The sequence below is a fragment of the Fusarium proliferatum genome (genome assembly GCF_900067095.1).
Source record: "Fusarium proliferatum ET1 genome assembly, contig: FPRO_scaffold003, whole genome shotgun sequence".
NCBI lineage: Eukaryota > Fungi > Ascomycota > Sordariomycetes > Hypocreales > Nectriaceae > Fusarium > Fusarium proliferatum.
The window spans coordinates 579,981-594,614 of NW_022194792.1; the positions used below are offsets into that span (position 1 = coordinate 579,981).

A 14,634-nucleotide genomic window follows, 5' to 3' on the forward strand; every position below is an offset into this window, starting at 1 on the left:
TCCATCTCAATCTAGACTGAGCTCTCGCACATCACAGTTGGCTCGCCTCTTCCTTTGTCAGCCCGCATAAGCTTCAATATGGACGCAACAATTGAGTGGCTCGGTGAGTTTTCATAGCACTCTACTCTGTAAAGTGTCGTAAAGCTTACTATTCATCCAGGTTGGACCACGTTTCGCATCAAGGTCAACGGTCTCGTCATCTTTTTGGACACATGGCTAGACCGCCCCGAAGGGATGCCCAAAGTGTTGGATATCGACGATGTGACTGAAGCGGATTACATCTTCATCTCACACGCACATTTTGACCAGTTAGTATCATCTGCGGCTCTAAGATATCTCCTCGTACATAGTGGCGGCTAACCAGGTGTCCTCCACACAGTCTACCCGGAGCCGATAAGATAGCAATCAAGACGGGAGCACACGTTATCGCCAACGGTGAAGCTATCAACGCCCTCCGATCCGCTGGAGTCCCCGAGGATCAGTTGATACCAGTGGCTGGTGGCGAGCGCATCCCTCTTTTCACTCTCGAGACTCGTCATGCCGCGGCTCGTGGTGAAGTCGGCATCGTTCCTGGGCCACCAGGTGCCCCTACTCGTCCAGATCCTAGTTTGGCAGCAGCTTCCGTCCACGTCTGGCCTTCACTGCACTGCCTGTTGCCAGGCAGCTCGCCCGCCGACTTACCAGAAGTTATGGATACTGGAAAGGAGTATATCGGGGGAGCAAGCCAGTACGCTTGTACTCTTGACATCACTTTCATGCTGAAACACGGCCTGCTCAAGCTAAGCGACCATATGCCTCGTGAAGCTATGGATGAGGGCATGCGCTCGTTCGTCGACTGGATTGATAGCCCGGCGAGTAAATGTTCTTCTCCTTTTGACGGAGGGCAGCTAATGTTCAACTTTCTCTTCGGGGAGGGTAAAACCGTGCTTTGGAATGGGCATCTTGGCATGTACGCCGGAATACTCAAGACACTGCAGCCACAGCCAGACATACTGATTCAGGCTATTGCGGGGCGGGGGAACTTGAACGGGAGACCGTTTGATGGATCAGCGGCCCAGTTTGCGGTGAAGTTGTCGAAACTGCTAGGAGAGCCGAAGAAGGTAATCTGGTGTATGCACGAGGATCAGCCGGTCTCGCCACGACGGTTAGTACTAGCACCCGCTACAGAAGCAATGGAGAAGGAAACTAGTTCCAAGGTGACTACATTACAGCTGGGTGCATTGGATAGACTTTTCTAACATAACTTCGGGGGCTATCATGTTACAGAAAGTATATACACGTGCACAGGGGAAACGTTACGTAAAATGATTCCACGTACATTGCTATGCTCAATTCCTTGTCTCCTTGGGACCCATGACGAACATCTCCATTTCCTACTCGAACCCCCATATCTACCGGCTCGTTTCTGTATCAGAGGAAAACTACAATGGCATGTTACAAACCATTCTACTTTTGAATCTGTCCGACCAGAAATTCCGGACCTGGAACCGCTGCATCAGCGCCGTACAGAAAATGGGCAGGCAGGATAAACAATGTCCCGTCGCAAACCAGATCAGTAGGGAGACAGAAGATCTTGGTTCTATCAGTAGGATAGTTCGGAATGCGACCCCCGAGCTGCTCGTTCTTGGTATACCCAAACAAGGCAGCTCCAACAACCTGATTCTGGACCGCGCCATCGAGCTCGCTTAGTGCATATCCGACGACAACCGTTCCTTGACTTTTTATTCATAGAGTTAGCAAAGGGACAGTATATGGGTAACTGGGAGGAATTACCTATATCCAGCCGTCACGACGGGCGTATCTGGGCACTTGGTGTAGGCCATCTGGAACAGTCTCTTAGCTTCATCGATGGAGGCATCGGTCGTCCCTTCGGGAAGGAAGTTTGGTGCAAGATCAGCTTTGTACGGTCCACCAACACCTTGTATCCAGATATCAGGGATGGCAAGCTGCATGGCCTCGGCGAGGATGGGCCCTACGGTGATTCCCTATCTAAATTAGCTTTTGATATCTGCGTTGTCGAGGGTATGTAACGAACAAGGTTGCCAGGTTCTGTACTACCACGCGCATAGATGAGGATTGCTGTAGGACAATTGGAGGAATCACCATTCTCAAGGTCATTACGGTTGAGAAGGTCCCGGGCTTGTAGTAGATTGGCATCTTGGGCTGCGACGGCTCGCTCATCAATTGACGCAGTTGGCAAGGCTGTAGAGCTGGCCAGGAGGAAGGAAAGGATGAATGCAGCCCGCATGTTGAAGAAAGTCTCGTAGATTGGATAGAGTATGATGAACCTCGGAAGCAAAGGCTTTGTATAAAGAACAGAAAGGTTGAGTGCAATGATACAGGCTTACGTCTAGATAGCTGTCTTCTTTATATACACGACTGCCCTCCTTCAGCCATCTTCACAAGTCCCATAGTCCTGTCCAGCCTATATTTCTCCTTCCACTTCTTGTCTAGTTCACTTAGCTCGGATTCCTACGCTTGATCGGTTATACGGAATTCACATGGCTGTGTAGTTTCACCTGTCAGAAGCGCACTACTGTGTCGTTCCTTTCTTACTATCACGTGTTCAGAACCAGACTCTTGCTAGACATGGTTCAGCTATGTAGCATGAAGCCCAACTCAAACAATTCACTTCGAAACATAAAGAATCGAGTATTGTGTACTGTGATGATGACGAGGTCGATCTTGACTCTCCTCCCCAGGAAGCTTCAGTATTTCTTTGAGGAACACTTCTGGTGAATACCTCCACATCTTTGCAGTCTAAAATGTGATATTAACAAGTCACCCGACCCTATTTCACGTACGTATCAGGCCTTCCCCGCACATTGTGCCCCAGAATCCCTTACATTGGTTGACGGTATTGAAACAGAGTTCAATTAACCCCAGAAAGGATGCTTACCCCAGGTTTTGAGATATATCCCTCAAAGCATGACCAATGAAGAAGTGGAGAAGCCGAGGATCAAGAAGCGCATTTCGATGCTGAAATGCAGGTCGAAGTGTGGGGTACGTATGCATCTTGTCAGCCAACCTCGGATCCAGGGTCCTTCTTCTCCTTGTCATATGAAAGATGATTGACCTGTTGCGGCTTTTTCATCTGAAATCTCAAAGGAATGGCGCATGAATCAGTTAATCATGTCTCGGCGGAAAATCGACTTTGGACCGAAAAGCTGGTGAGTCTTCCCAAAAGCGCAGTATCTGGCGAGGTGGTGGGGAAACAAGAGCAAAGTAGTAGTGCATCTGTCGAGGACAGGGAAGGGCCTTGTGTAATTGCTTGTGCAAGGCCAGCCTGCTGACAAAGAAAGACAGTAGATAACCGACGTTCAATGGGATTGCAACAGGATGTTAGAATTGCAAGCTCTAATTGCAAATAACGAGTAAATCTTAACTACCCTATACATGGGTCAATTTATTTTAGGACCAACAACGATCTCTCACGAAACCCAGCAGTCCGAAGGTAACTTACCTGCGCCCCCGCAAACGCTCCCTACCTGAATAAGGTAATGCCTATTTTTATAAGGGAATCGTAAGCTATAGGCTAACTAACACCCTGACCAAGCCTAATGTCCCCAAACCTGCTACTGACAGTCGTGCCTTGGATTTTGTTTGCCATCTTTCAAAAGTGCCTGGCCGGTATGAGTTTGATATATTTAAATGTATACTTAGTGAATCTAGCCTCAGCTTCCCTTCATTCATTACTTAATGCTCTTTATAATTTATTTTCAAGTTAAGAGTTATTTTTCTAATGGTTACTATAAATATAGTAGTAAAATAATACATATTAATAGATTTATACATTTAGTATTTTACCTAGTTAAATCATACACAAGCGAAGTTATGTTGATGAGAAAGGAAATACCGCAAACCAGACCAACTTCTTGCATTTACGGATTTATCCACTATCCTTTGGCACAATCAATCACCTACACGTGAGCTGCACCTCGGGCCGAGACTCCGAAAATATGGCGCAACCTGAGCCCGGATGCGGCACGATACCAAAACTTGCCTATCTTGGACAAACGGCGGTATATGGCGGCCCGAGACTGGCACTCTCATCTCAACATGCCACCACCAATCATTCCTGTGAGGCACAAGCCTCATCTGGTAGGTGGAAAATCTCCAAGTGCCGTAGATTAAATACGGTGATGATAAAAAGTCTCGCAATCCATTCAATTTTGAGCATTCTCGGGGCTTGGTGAACCTTATACCCCTGCGTCATCCTGTTTCGTCACGGAGGCTTCATATCCGAAACACTGCAAATGACAACAGGACCAGACTATCACGTCACCTCAAAGCGCTTGTATAAAAGGCACCTATAATTCGCCAAATATGAAGTTCACATCTCCTGTCAATACAGTGTCATTCGTTATTTACTGGACTTCATCATGAGGTTGCTCTCTCTTCTTGCTGCTTCGGCGAGCGTTGCGCAAGCTGCTCTCAAATGGCAGAATGTTCGCTTCGGCGGTGGAGGCGGATTTGTTCCTGGCATTGAGTTCCATCCTACTGCCAAGGGGGTTGCGTATGCGCGAACTGATATCGGCGGACTTTACCGTCTCAATGCGGATGACTCTTGGACCCCGCTAACTGATAGCACTGGTGTTGATGCCACATGGTACGTTGAGGCCCGGAAAACAGTAGAGCGTACTGACACTTCCACAGGAGCCGCTGGGGTATTGATGCTCTTGCCCTTGATCCAAGCAACCCTAACAAGGTTCTTACTGCTGCTGGATTATACACCAACTCCTGGTATGTCACCAAAGTCAAGTAACTCTAGTTTCGTCAGTCTCATGCTGTCTTAGGGACCCCAACAAGGGAGCTATTGGTATCAGCAACGACAAGGGAGCCACATGGTCCTTCACTGAACTCCCGTTCAAGGTAGGCGGCAACATGCCCGGCCGCGGTATGGGCGAGCGTCTCGCCGTTGACCCCAAGAACTCCAACATCATCTACTTTGGGGCACGAAGCGGCAACGGCCTCTGGAAAAGTACAGACGGAGGCAAGAGCTTCGCCAAGGTAACATCTTTCACCAACGTCGGCACCTATGTTGCCGATCCTAGTGATAGTTCTGGATACAACAGCGATATCCAGGGCTTGTCGTTTGTCACATTTGACTCCACTTCATCTCTTGTCAATGGCGCGACGTCAAGAATCTTCGTTGGTGTTGCTGATACCAAGACTGCTTCCGTTTATGTTACTACTGATGCAGGTAAGACATGGAAGCCGGTTGATGGTCAGCCTGTGAAGTATCTCCCGCATAAAGGCCAGTTCTCACCCAAGGAGAAGGCTCTGTACCTCTCTTATAGCAATGGTGGTGGACCGTATGATGGTACAGCCGGTGCCGTCTACCGCTACGATGTCGCTGCCAACACCTGGAAGGATATCACCCCTCCTGGAGATATCTACTTCGGCTTCGGTGGTCTTGCGCTCGATCGCCAGAAATCAGGTACTCTTGTCGTTGCTTCCCTCAACTCTTGGTACCCCGATGCCCAGTTCTTCCGATCCACTGACTCTGGCAAGACGTGGTCTACGCTCTGGAACTACAACGCTCAGGGAAACCTTGATCTTCACTACGGCATTTCTACACCAAAAGCTCCCTGGATCTACAAGAACTTCATCTCAGTTGATACCAAGAAACTGGGTTGGATGGTTGAAGCCCTGGCTATTGATCCTTTTGACAGCAACCACTGGCTGTATGGTACTGGCCTGACACTCTACGGAGGTCATGATCTTACCAAGTGGGATACCGTTCACAATATCACTATTGAGTCTCTCGCCGACGGTATCGAGGAGACCGCAGTTCTCGACGTCAAGTCAGCTCCCGGCGGTAGTGAACTTCTTGCCGCCGTTGGTGACGATAGCGGCTTCACTTTTGCCTCAAAGAGCGCCCTTGGAACATCTCCACTCTCGGCCTGGGATAACCCAATGTTCACAACATCGACGAGTGCTGACTACGCGGGCAAGAAGGTCGGCAATGTCGTGCGAGCTGGAAACAGTGACAGCAACCCTCAAGTTGCCCTATCTTCCGACGGCGGTAAATCGTGGAAGCTTCATGGCGCTGCTGAGCAAGGTCCCAAAGGAGGTACCATCTCTTACTCTGCCAATGGAGATACAATTCTCTGGTCTCCTGAGAATAGAAATGTCTTGAGATCTCAGAACGAGGGTAGCTTTGCTTCTGTTTCAAGCCTACCTACTGGTGCTTTGGTTGCCAGCGATAAGCAAGATAACGACTACTTCTACGGTGCATCAGGATCAAAGTTCTACGTCTCCAACAACACAGCTTCAAGCTTCTCCACCGGTGGATCTCTCGACGGAGCTAACTCTGTCAAAGATATCGCCGCTCATCCTACCAAAGCCGGCGAGGTTTGGGTCTCTACTGACGCTGGTATTTTCCGCAGCACAGACTACGGCAGCGCATTCTCAAAGATTAGCGGTCTTAGCAAGACTGAGCAGATTGCTCTTGGCAAGGGCTCTGGAAGCAACTGGAACGTGTACGCTTTCGGAACAGGGTCTGCGGGACGCAAATTGTACGGCAGCTCTGATCTCGGCAAGACTTGGACGGACCTTCAGGGCTCTATGGGTTTTGGTGCTGCTGACAGTGCCAAGCTTGCTGGTAGTGGAAACGAAGCGGGATTGGTCTATGTTGGAACCAACGGCCGTGGTGTCTTCTGGGGCCAGGGAACCATTTGAGTATACAGATCTAGTCTAGGTTCCCTTAGTCCAACTACAGTTGCTATCCTCTATCACCAGTCACATGTCCCCTTTCTAAGCCAAGAAGATATCCCTTCGATGTGAAACTATTACGCCCTAGCTCACTGGTCAAACATGTTCAATCTCAGTCGCCCTCATCTTTTCCCCATCCCTCTCATCCAAAGCTCGAGCAGCAATACCCTGGAGATAGTTATCCCTCGCCTGAGACGCGAAGATGGGCACGTCAGGTCCGAAGAGCAGATCCATGTCCTCAAGTTGTACCCCCTTTGTCTCTGGAATAAACAGCCATGCAAAGATGATCGCGAGAACAGTACATGCACCGAAGAACAAGAAGGTTCCATAGGTAATACTTAGCAGTTAGCATATGCCGATGCTGTGTCAAGGTCTTGACTTACCCGATGACCATGTGCGGCAAGCTGTAGACCACAATGAACTGAGTCACCCACTGCACGCAGATGCAGAACGCCATTCCAAGAGTACGGACTCTGTTTGGAATGATCTCTGACGTGAAGAGCCATGGGATTCCATTCCAACTCATACCGTAGAACAGAGCATATATGTATACCATCGCCACGGCAGTCTTTGCTCCAGCATCCATGGGTGGAATATGTTCAAACGAGCCTGAAACCTTAGAATAGCCGGCCAGGTAGAACATTGCGATACCAGAGCCAACGCCACCTATCAGTAGTAGGGGTCTTCGTCCTAGCTTGTCGACCAGGAATGCAGCATAGAGCATGGTAGCAGCCATCTTCACGATGCCGAAGATGCCAGTGGCGAGCAGGCCAACAGAGGTACCAGTGAAGCCGATGGACTTGAAGATGGTTGGGGAGTAGTAGTTGATCGCGTTTATACTGCTTTGGTCAGCTGTGCCTCGTATGGCGTTCATCATGACTCACCCTGTGAAGTTTTGAAATGATACAAGTCCGCATGACAAGACTATCCTACCACGAACTCCCGGCTGGAACAACTCTGAGAATATCTGACGCCAGTTCCCTCTCTGTCCGGTTGATGACATCTCATTTTCAATAGCCACCTCAATCATTGACATCTCGCGGTCGATGTAGGCATGATCTTGAGGGAGGTTGCGAACCCAGCTCAGATTCTTTCTGGCGTCTTGAAGCTTACCCTTGGAGACCAACCATCGCGGTGACTCAATCATGGGTATCATGAAGATGACCAACAGACCAGCTGGCACGAACTGAACAGCGACAGGAACATGCCATTGCATATTCCCTTCTGGGCTGATGTTCTTATTGACACCGTAGTTGACCCAGAATCCACAGACTAGTGCAGCTTGAAGCATGACTTCGAATGTCCCGACAAGTCGTCCACGGATGAGGGCAGGTGAGCATTCAGAGACATAGATTGGTAGGATCATTGCACTCGATCCAACTCCCCAGCCTGTAAGTGCCCGACCGACATATAGACAATCGAGTCGGCCAATCATCTGAAGGGCTGCGCCGATGGAGAAGATTATAGCGGCGAGTATAAGGGTTGGACGACGTCCGAAGCGTTCGGCGACAAGGAAGCTTGATGCACATCCAAAGAAAGCACCGCCCTGGAAGGTCGATACGATATTGGACGACAAGTTTGCTTTCGCAGAGTCGCTTGCTGTGTCCAAACCGTAGGTCCTTTGGAAGGAGGGTAGACTGAGAGTACCTCCAATAAAAGCACTGTCATAACCGTACATGGCAGCTTGCGATGTTAGTAATGACGATAAAGAGGAGGCATATACTGTAATCACTTACAAGCCCATGATGCCGAGATGGCAAGGAGATAAGGCCGGAAACCATAGATCTCTCGCGGAATGTCTTCACCTTCGAGCGACGAAGCCCTCACTGCCAATGGATTGCGCATGATGATTGCTGGAGACGTATGGAATATTCTTACACAAGATGACACAATACACGGATCCTTCCCGTCTTAAATGCAAACAAACGGAGTCCTCATCCTCGGTCATGCACGACCCGAGGCTCTGGCACGCGACACAATATTCTGCGGATTATTTCCGTTATCTGATTCAAACATTCTTCCACCCCTGCATTATCCCCGCATAGCGTATGGTTGACTTCTATAAGTTAGGTCTTGGCATACCCCGGAAAGGGATGGACGCGGGGAAGCGGGGGTACATGATCGGCATCAACTCGCTGATTGGCATCCCTACGATGATTTGGGTAAATTATCTTCCAACCGATGCGCCGTTCATGGTTCTTGGTGATTATATTCTTTAGTGGCAAGGCTAGTTTTTAATTGTCTGAGTCACGTCGGCGAACTCCCACTCATTTATACAAGTTTGTAAAAGTATCCATCGGCCAAATATTCTGAAACAATTTCTTCTCCCAAACCAACATGGCCCCGAAGAAGCTCCCTACATTCGACGAATTGCCTTTGGACAAGAATGGCCCTCCAGGTAATGCATGGGGTCTCTGGGGATCGGACGATCAACTTGGTAGGCTCAATTTACTTACACCAGAGACCGTACGCGCTGCCGCAAGCGAGATAAGAGAAGGCATCAGAATATCTTTGGACTGGCCACTTGACAAGCTTTCACATCCCCCTTTCGGGAGACAAGCTCTTGAGCACCGGATACTCAACAAAGCTCCCATGACGATGAACGACGATGTAATCACGTTGAATACGCAGAGCAGTACACAGTGGGACGGGTTCAGGCACTATGGTGAGTACCGCCGCCTTTTGATCATGTCAGTGCTGACTGTTGGACAGGGTACCAAAGGACTGGACAATTCTACATGGGTCACAAACAGGAGGAATTTGTGCCAGGATCGCAACATCTTGGGATCGATGGTAAGCCCACGAACATCAATCAATGGGAGGTTCTGTCTTACAATCTGTTCACAGCTTATGCCAACAACGGCGGCATCATCGGCCGTGGTGTTCTCATAGACTGGTACTCCTGGTCCCAGCGCAGCAACATCTCCCTCTCCCCATTTCAAACCAACGCCGTAGAAATGTCTCACATCCGCGCTATCATCGCCGAAGAGAACATTGAGTTCTGCCAAGGCGACATCCTCTTTATCCGCGTTGGTTTCACGGCACACTACAACGCGCTCTCCCCCGAAGCACAGGAGAACTTTCCCTATCGCCAGCCCGGAGGTCTTTTGGGCCTTGAAGCTACTAAAGAGTCCCTGAGATGGCTATGGGATAGCGGCTTCTCAGCTATAGCTTCGGACGCGGCTGGCTTTGAAAGAGGTCCTGCGACGGGAGCGTATAATCATCCTGACGTGAGTATACATCAATGGGCTCTAGCAGGATGGGGAATGCCAATCGGTGAGCTGTTTGACTTGGAGGAGCTGGCCGAGAAGTGCAGGGAGAGAAAGCGTTGGTCATTCTTCTTAACGAGTGTTCCACTCAAAGTACCAGGGGGGGTTGCCAGTCCAGGGAATGCGGTAGCAATATTATAGAGCTTTTGGTTATATATTCTTTGTAGAATAGTCAGTCAATTCAGATTTCAGAACTGAATGATATGCTCCTTTCCAATAAGTACACTAAAGCTCCGCCAGATAAAACCCAGTTGTTTAAAGATAGCATTCGTATTTCCAATCACAGGGTTGACATCCTCTACCTACAAGATATCCCTTTCAACATCAGAGTTACCCACTTTCCTGATCATATTCTTGCCTTTGGACCCAATAAACCTTAGCTTCTCCCTCCAAAGACCGACGAATAAGGGAAGACCAGAAAAAGAAAGGCTATCCACATCACGAACCAGTATCTGGAGAAGGAGAAGCTACACGCAGTTGCTTACTTCATACACAAGTCCATCCCAGTTGCAGATTGGGACGTTGAATTCCATGACGATGTAAACATTGGGTTGGCTGCCACACTGCTGCTGCGGATTAGTGATGATCAAACCATTGCAATCCACAATGTCTACAATCAGCAGAAGAATGTCAAGATCCCGGATCTTCTGCAGAGGGTCACTGCAACTGGTGAAGACTTTCTTGTCGGCGATTTCAACCTTCACCATCCGACATGGAGTGGCGACAACGTAACCAAGATCGAGCCCCAAGCCATCGAGCTCGCCAACGGCCTTGACAAGGCTGGCATGGAGCTCTTGGCCCCCCGTGGTTTTCGCACCTACGCCAGAGGAAAACATCGAACTGGCGAATACAGCTCTACCATTGACCTTACCTACGCCAGCCCGTCTCTTATCCCGTTTGTCCGCAAATGGCAGTCGCCAGACGTACCAGGCTTCGATTCCGATCACCGTGTCATCATGACCACATTGAACCTCGAGGTCAACCGAGTTCCCAGCACCTACTACATCTGGAAGCGCGCAGACCCCGACAAGTTCCGTGCGTGTGTTGGTGAGTCACTGAAACCCATTGGGTTTTCGGCACTTACAACCCCCGCCATGGTCGACAACTACGCCCGTAAGGTCGTTCAGGCATTCAGTCCGGCAATTGAGACGCTGGTACCTCTGGCGGCCCCGCCAGGGTCGAAGCGACCCAAGTCCCGGCCCAGCCTTGTCACTCAGCGAGCCCAGAATCTTCTGAGACTTTCAGACGAGAAAGAGCGCCACGCTGGCGTCTACACGGAGATTCAGCAGCATTACAAGGTCAAAGGCTTTGCTCAAAATGTCATTCGCAAAAAGCGCTCCGCTTCCTTCCATCGCATGCTCTCCCAAGACATCGCGAAACGCAGAAGACTCTACTTTTGGGCCCGAAGGGGAGCGAGCTGGAACAAGAAGGCTCTCATGCCCATCCGACAGCTCAAGGCCAACAATGTTACCCATCGTACGCCTGATGGCATGGCTGGCTGCTTCAGACAGGCTATGTGGCCAGACGGGACCAGTAACGAACAGCAAGTGCCCCCGGACCGACCACCACCCGACGACTCCGACAAAGTTCCTTTCGTTGTTTCACAGGACTTGGAAAAGTCCGAGGTCAAGAGTCTGATCACTGGTGCGCCTAGTGGTAAGGCAGCAGGGCCAGACCTGTTGGCCTACGAGGGTATGAAATTGGCCCACGAGGAGCTTTTGCCTTACCTTCACCACCTGTTTGCAGCCTGCCTCAAGCTCGGTCATCATCCCGCTGCCTTCAAACAGGCTTGCACAGTAATGCTGTGAAAGGGAGGCAAGGATGACTACGAGCAGCCCAAGAGCTGGCGACCGGTCGCTTTGCTTCCCTGTATGGGAAAACTTCTCGAGAAGATCTTCACCCATCGGCTCAAACAGCTTGCTGTCGAGCACAACCTCCTCCCCGATGTACAGTTTGGCACTCCCGGCAAGTGCACCACCGAAGCCTTGCAATACCTGCTCAACAACGTCTACTACGCCTGGACCGACAAGATCCGGCGACTGGCTACTATCATGGGACTTGACATCACGGGCGCGTACGACAGGGTCGACCGGGTCAAGCTCATGAGGATTCTGCAGGAGACTGGCCTACCGGAATGGATGCTCAGTTTCATCTGGTCCTTTCTTACCGATCGCATCACCGACATGAGGCTCCCGGGCTTCACCTCATCCAGCTTCTGGGTCAACATGGGCATTCCTCAGGGCAGTCCCTTGTCTCCCATCCTCTTCCTTTTCTTCTCCATGCCCATTGTTGGTGCCGCCTCCGAGTACACTAACTCCAAGGTCAAGATCTACCCCTTCGCCTACGTCGACGATACCTACCTACTTGCCGTGTCCGATGATTTCGAAGACAACTGCAAGGCGCTGAAGGAATGCCATGACAGGATCATGGTATGGGCCGATTCGGTCGGCGTATCTTTCTCGCCTCACAAATACCACGTCATGCACTTCTATCCTCCTCGTGGCCAAGTTAAGGCTTGTACCCTGATGCCGAAGATCCCCGGACTTGAGGGAAACAAGCCCGAAGCTTCAATAAGAATTCTGGGTGTTGAGGTCGACAACAAGCTCAATTGGCAAGCACACGCTTTAGGGGTAAGATCAAAACATCGTAGGGACTGTTTGTCACATACTAACTCGTCTCATAGCTGGGTGCAAAGGTCAACGCTAAGATGAACGACATCGCTCGAATCTGTAATACAACTGCAGGCCCCGACATGATAGCCTTGAGGCAGCTCTACATCACCATCGTTCGACCGATCATATCACACGGCTGCGGCGCTTGGTTCATATATGGGGAGGACAAGGTCAAGTATCAGATCACGAGGGAACTCGGACGCTATCTGGGTAGGATTCAAAACCAATGCCTGAGGATAGTCACTGGAGCACTCGCTCGTACCAAAGGGCGAGCAGTCAACAAGGAGGTATACGTTGAAGACATCCTCGTGTACCTGGATAGGGTCGCGACAGTGCAGAGGGCGCGCGCTCTAGACACTCCAGACCACGAAAGGCTTCGCAGAATCCGACAGCAGGGCAGGACCCCAGCCGAGTTTGACCTCCATCCATACCACGCGCTGGACCACGCAGCCAGATACCTTTTGGAGAGAGCTAACGAGTCGTGTAGGGACAGATCACCCAACAATGTGAGGAAGGCGATGGTCAAGATTGCCAAGCAGGACTCGCACGAGATGTCATGCAAGATCTGGAACCGGCACGTCGAAGAACGCAATAATGAGCTTTCACGATTTCGCAGCGCAGCCGATATGGATAAGGCTGGATGGGGACCTCACAACCTCAAGCGCTACCGCGGCCTGTCTCGAGCACAAAGCACGATGCTGATACAGTGCCGAACCGGTTACATCGCCCTCAACAAGTACTTGCACTGGATTAATGTAAGCCTCCCCCCCTCCCCCAACGAGCCAACGTTGCTGACCATGGTTCAGGCCTACGAGAGTCCGGTTTGTGATTGCGGAGCCGCCGACGAGACCGTCTTCCACGCGTTCATCCAGTGCGAGATGCTAGCGACAGCCCGAATAGAGCTGTACACTGCACTCGGACACCAAGACTTCTACCGGATGCTATCCGAGAAGCCCGAGATCGCTGCCGACTGGGCGATAACGCATTTCGAAATCCCCCAGTTCGAGTGCGCCAAGCAGGACTCCCGATTCAATTCGGTTGAGTCATCTGCCTCTGCCTCTGCCTCTGCCTCCCAGCCACCCAACGTACTTGATGAACTCAGGGCGTGGATTTACGGGAGAGCGAGATGATTTACATGTCCCAAGTGTTACTTATCTGTGTTTTTCTTCAACTTGTGTTCCGTAAGTCATCCATCCATCTGCCATTCATTGCTGTCGCACTCATACTGACTCCGTCGAGTCATACTGCGTTGTCTTGCGACCAGATCCAATCTATTACTAACCCGCTGAGCCAGCTTCGGTCCGCTAAGTAAAGCCATTGATTCCTTTGGGTGTTTTGTGTACCGACTAACATCCCCCGCCAGCATTTACAGTTTTTCCCCCAACGCCAAAAGTGAGTCCCCCGTCATTGATCTATCGCGCCTTGACTAACAACTTTTCCTCGCAGCCTTCATTTCCCAATTTGCCATTTTTCCCCTCTTTCCCCCCTCACTTCCCCTCCTTCACTTCGCGATAGCCCTCGATTCCCACGATACAAGTAGGTGTTTGCCTGGCCTCGCCGTCGTCAATTCATTGCTGACCCGAGCACCCGCAGCATTCACATCCCCTTTTCGACCACTGCGACCGCGCATTTCAACTCCATGAACCACGGCCAGTATTGACCGTAAGTTTGTCAGACTCCGAGACTTGCAAGCTCTTACTAACGGCCATGGATAGGTTGCCGCCGCCCGATGCGATGTCGTTGATGAAGGCCTGCTGTTGCCATGACAGGCGTCGGCCCTGTTCTAAGCGATTGATTAGGTCTTCTAACGCCTCCATCTGATCTGCGATATAGTCGATCAGGGCTTCGTCTGCATCGGTACCTAGCAGCTGTACTTGGCAGCCGAAGATTGCTAGATGTTTGTCCTTTCTATATCCAAACTACCTTGCTAATGCTAATGATAATCCCCAGTGACTTGCTGTATTGTTGACAGCTTG

General features: G+C 50.4%; 5 protein-coding genes across 5 annotated transcripts; 3 read left to right on the plus strand and 2 right to left on the minus strand.

Annotated features, from left to right (window-relative positions):
• Window positions 1-78: 78 nt before the first annotated feature.
• FPRO_06982 (uncharacterized protein) lies at window positions 79-1,238 on the plus strand (the record flags this gene model as incomplete). Its single annotated transcript, XM_031228045.1, has 3 exons — window positions 79-103; window positions 161-308; window positions 380-1,238. 3 exons carry the CDS (start codon window positions 79-81, stop codon window positions 1,236-1,238), a joined length of 1,032 nt encoding a protein of 343 aa, XP_031078420.1.
• A 208-nt stretch (window positions 1,239-1,446) lies between these two features.
• On the minus strand, window positions 1,447-2,248 carry FPRO_06981 (uncharacterized protein; the record flags this gene model as incomplete). The annotated part of the gene is made up of 3 exons (XM_031228046.1): window positions 1,447-1,717; window positions 1,774-1,985; window positions 2,036-2,248. The coding sequence occupies 3 exons, from the start codon at window positions 2,246-2,248 to the stop codon at window positions 1,447-1,449; spliced, it is 696 nt and encodes a 231-aa protein (XP_031078421.1).
• Window positions 2,249-4,382: 2,134 nt separating this feature from the next.
• Window positions 4,383-6,684, plus strand: FPRO_06980 (putative Xyloglucanase; the record flags this gene model as incomplete). The annotated part of the gene is made up of 3 exons (XM_031228047.1): window positions 4,383-4,609; window positions 4,657-4,743; window positions 4,797-6,684. The coding sequence occupies 3 exons, from the start codon at window positions 4,383-4,385 to the stop codon at window positions 6,682-6,684; spliced, it is 2,202 nt and encodes a 733-aa protein (XP_031078422.1).
• A 129-nt stretch (window positions 6,685-6,813) lies between these two features.
• On the minus strand, window positions 6,814-8,562 carry FPRO_06979 (uncharacterized protein; the record flags this gene model as incomplete). The annotated part of the gene is made up of 4 exons (XM_031228048.1): window positions 6,814-7,054; window positions 7,101-7,556; window positions 7,602-8,400; window positions 8,454-8,562. 4 exons carry the CDS (start codon window positions 8,560-8,562, stop codon window positions 6,814-6,816), a joined length of 1,605 nt encoding a protein of 534 aa, XP_031078423.1.
• Window positions 8,563-9,054: 492 nt separating this feature from the next.
• On the plus strand, window positions 9,055-13,788 carry FPRO_06978 (uncharacterized protein; the record flags this gene model as incomplete). The annotated part of the gene is made up of 7 exons (XM_031228049.1): window positions 9,055-9,382; window positions 9,430-9,510; window positions 9,565-9,947; window positions 10,484-11,747; window positions 11,802-12,616; window positions 12,670-13,413; window positions 13,465-13,788. 7 exons carry the CDS (start codon window positions 9,055-9,057, stop codon window positions 13,786-13,788), a joined length of 3,939 nt encoding a protein of 1,312 aa, XP_031078424.1.
• Between the last annotated feature and the right edge of the window lie 846 nt (window positions 13,789-14,634).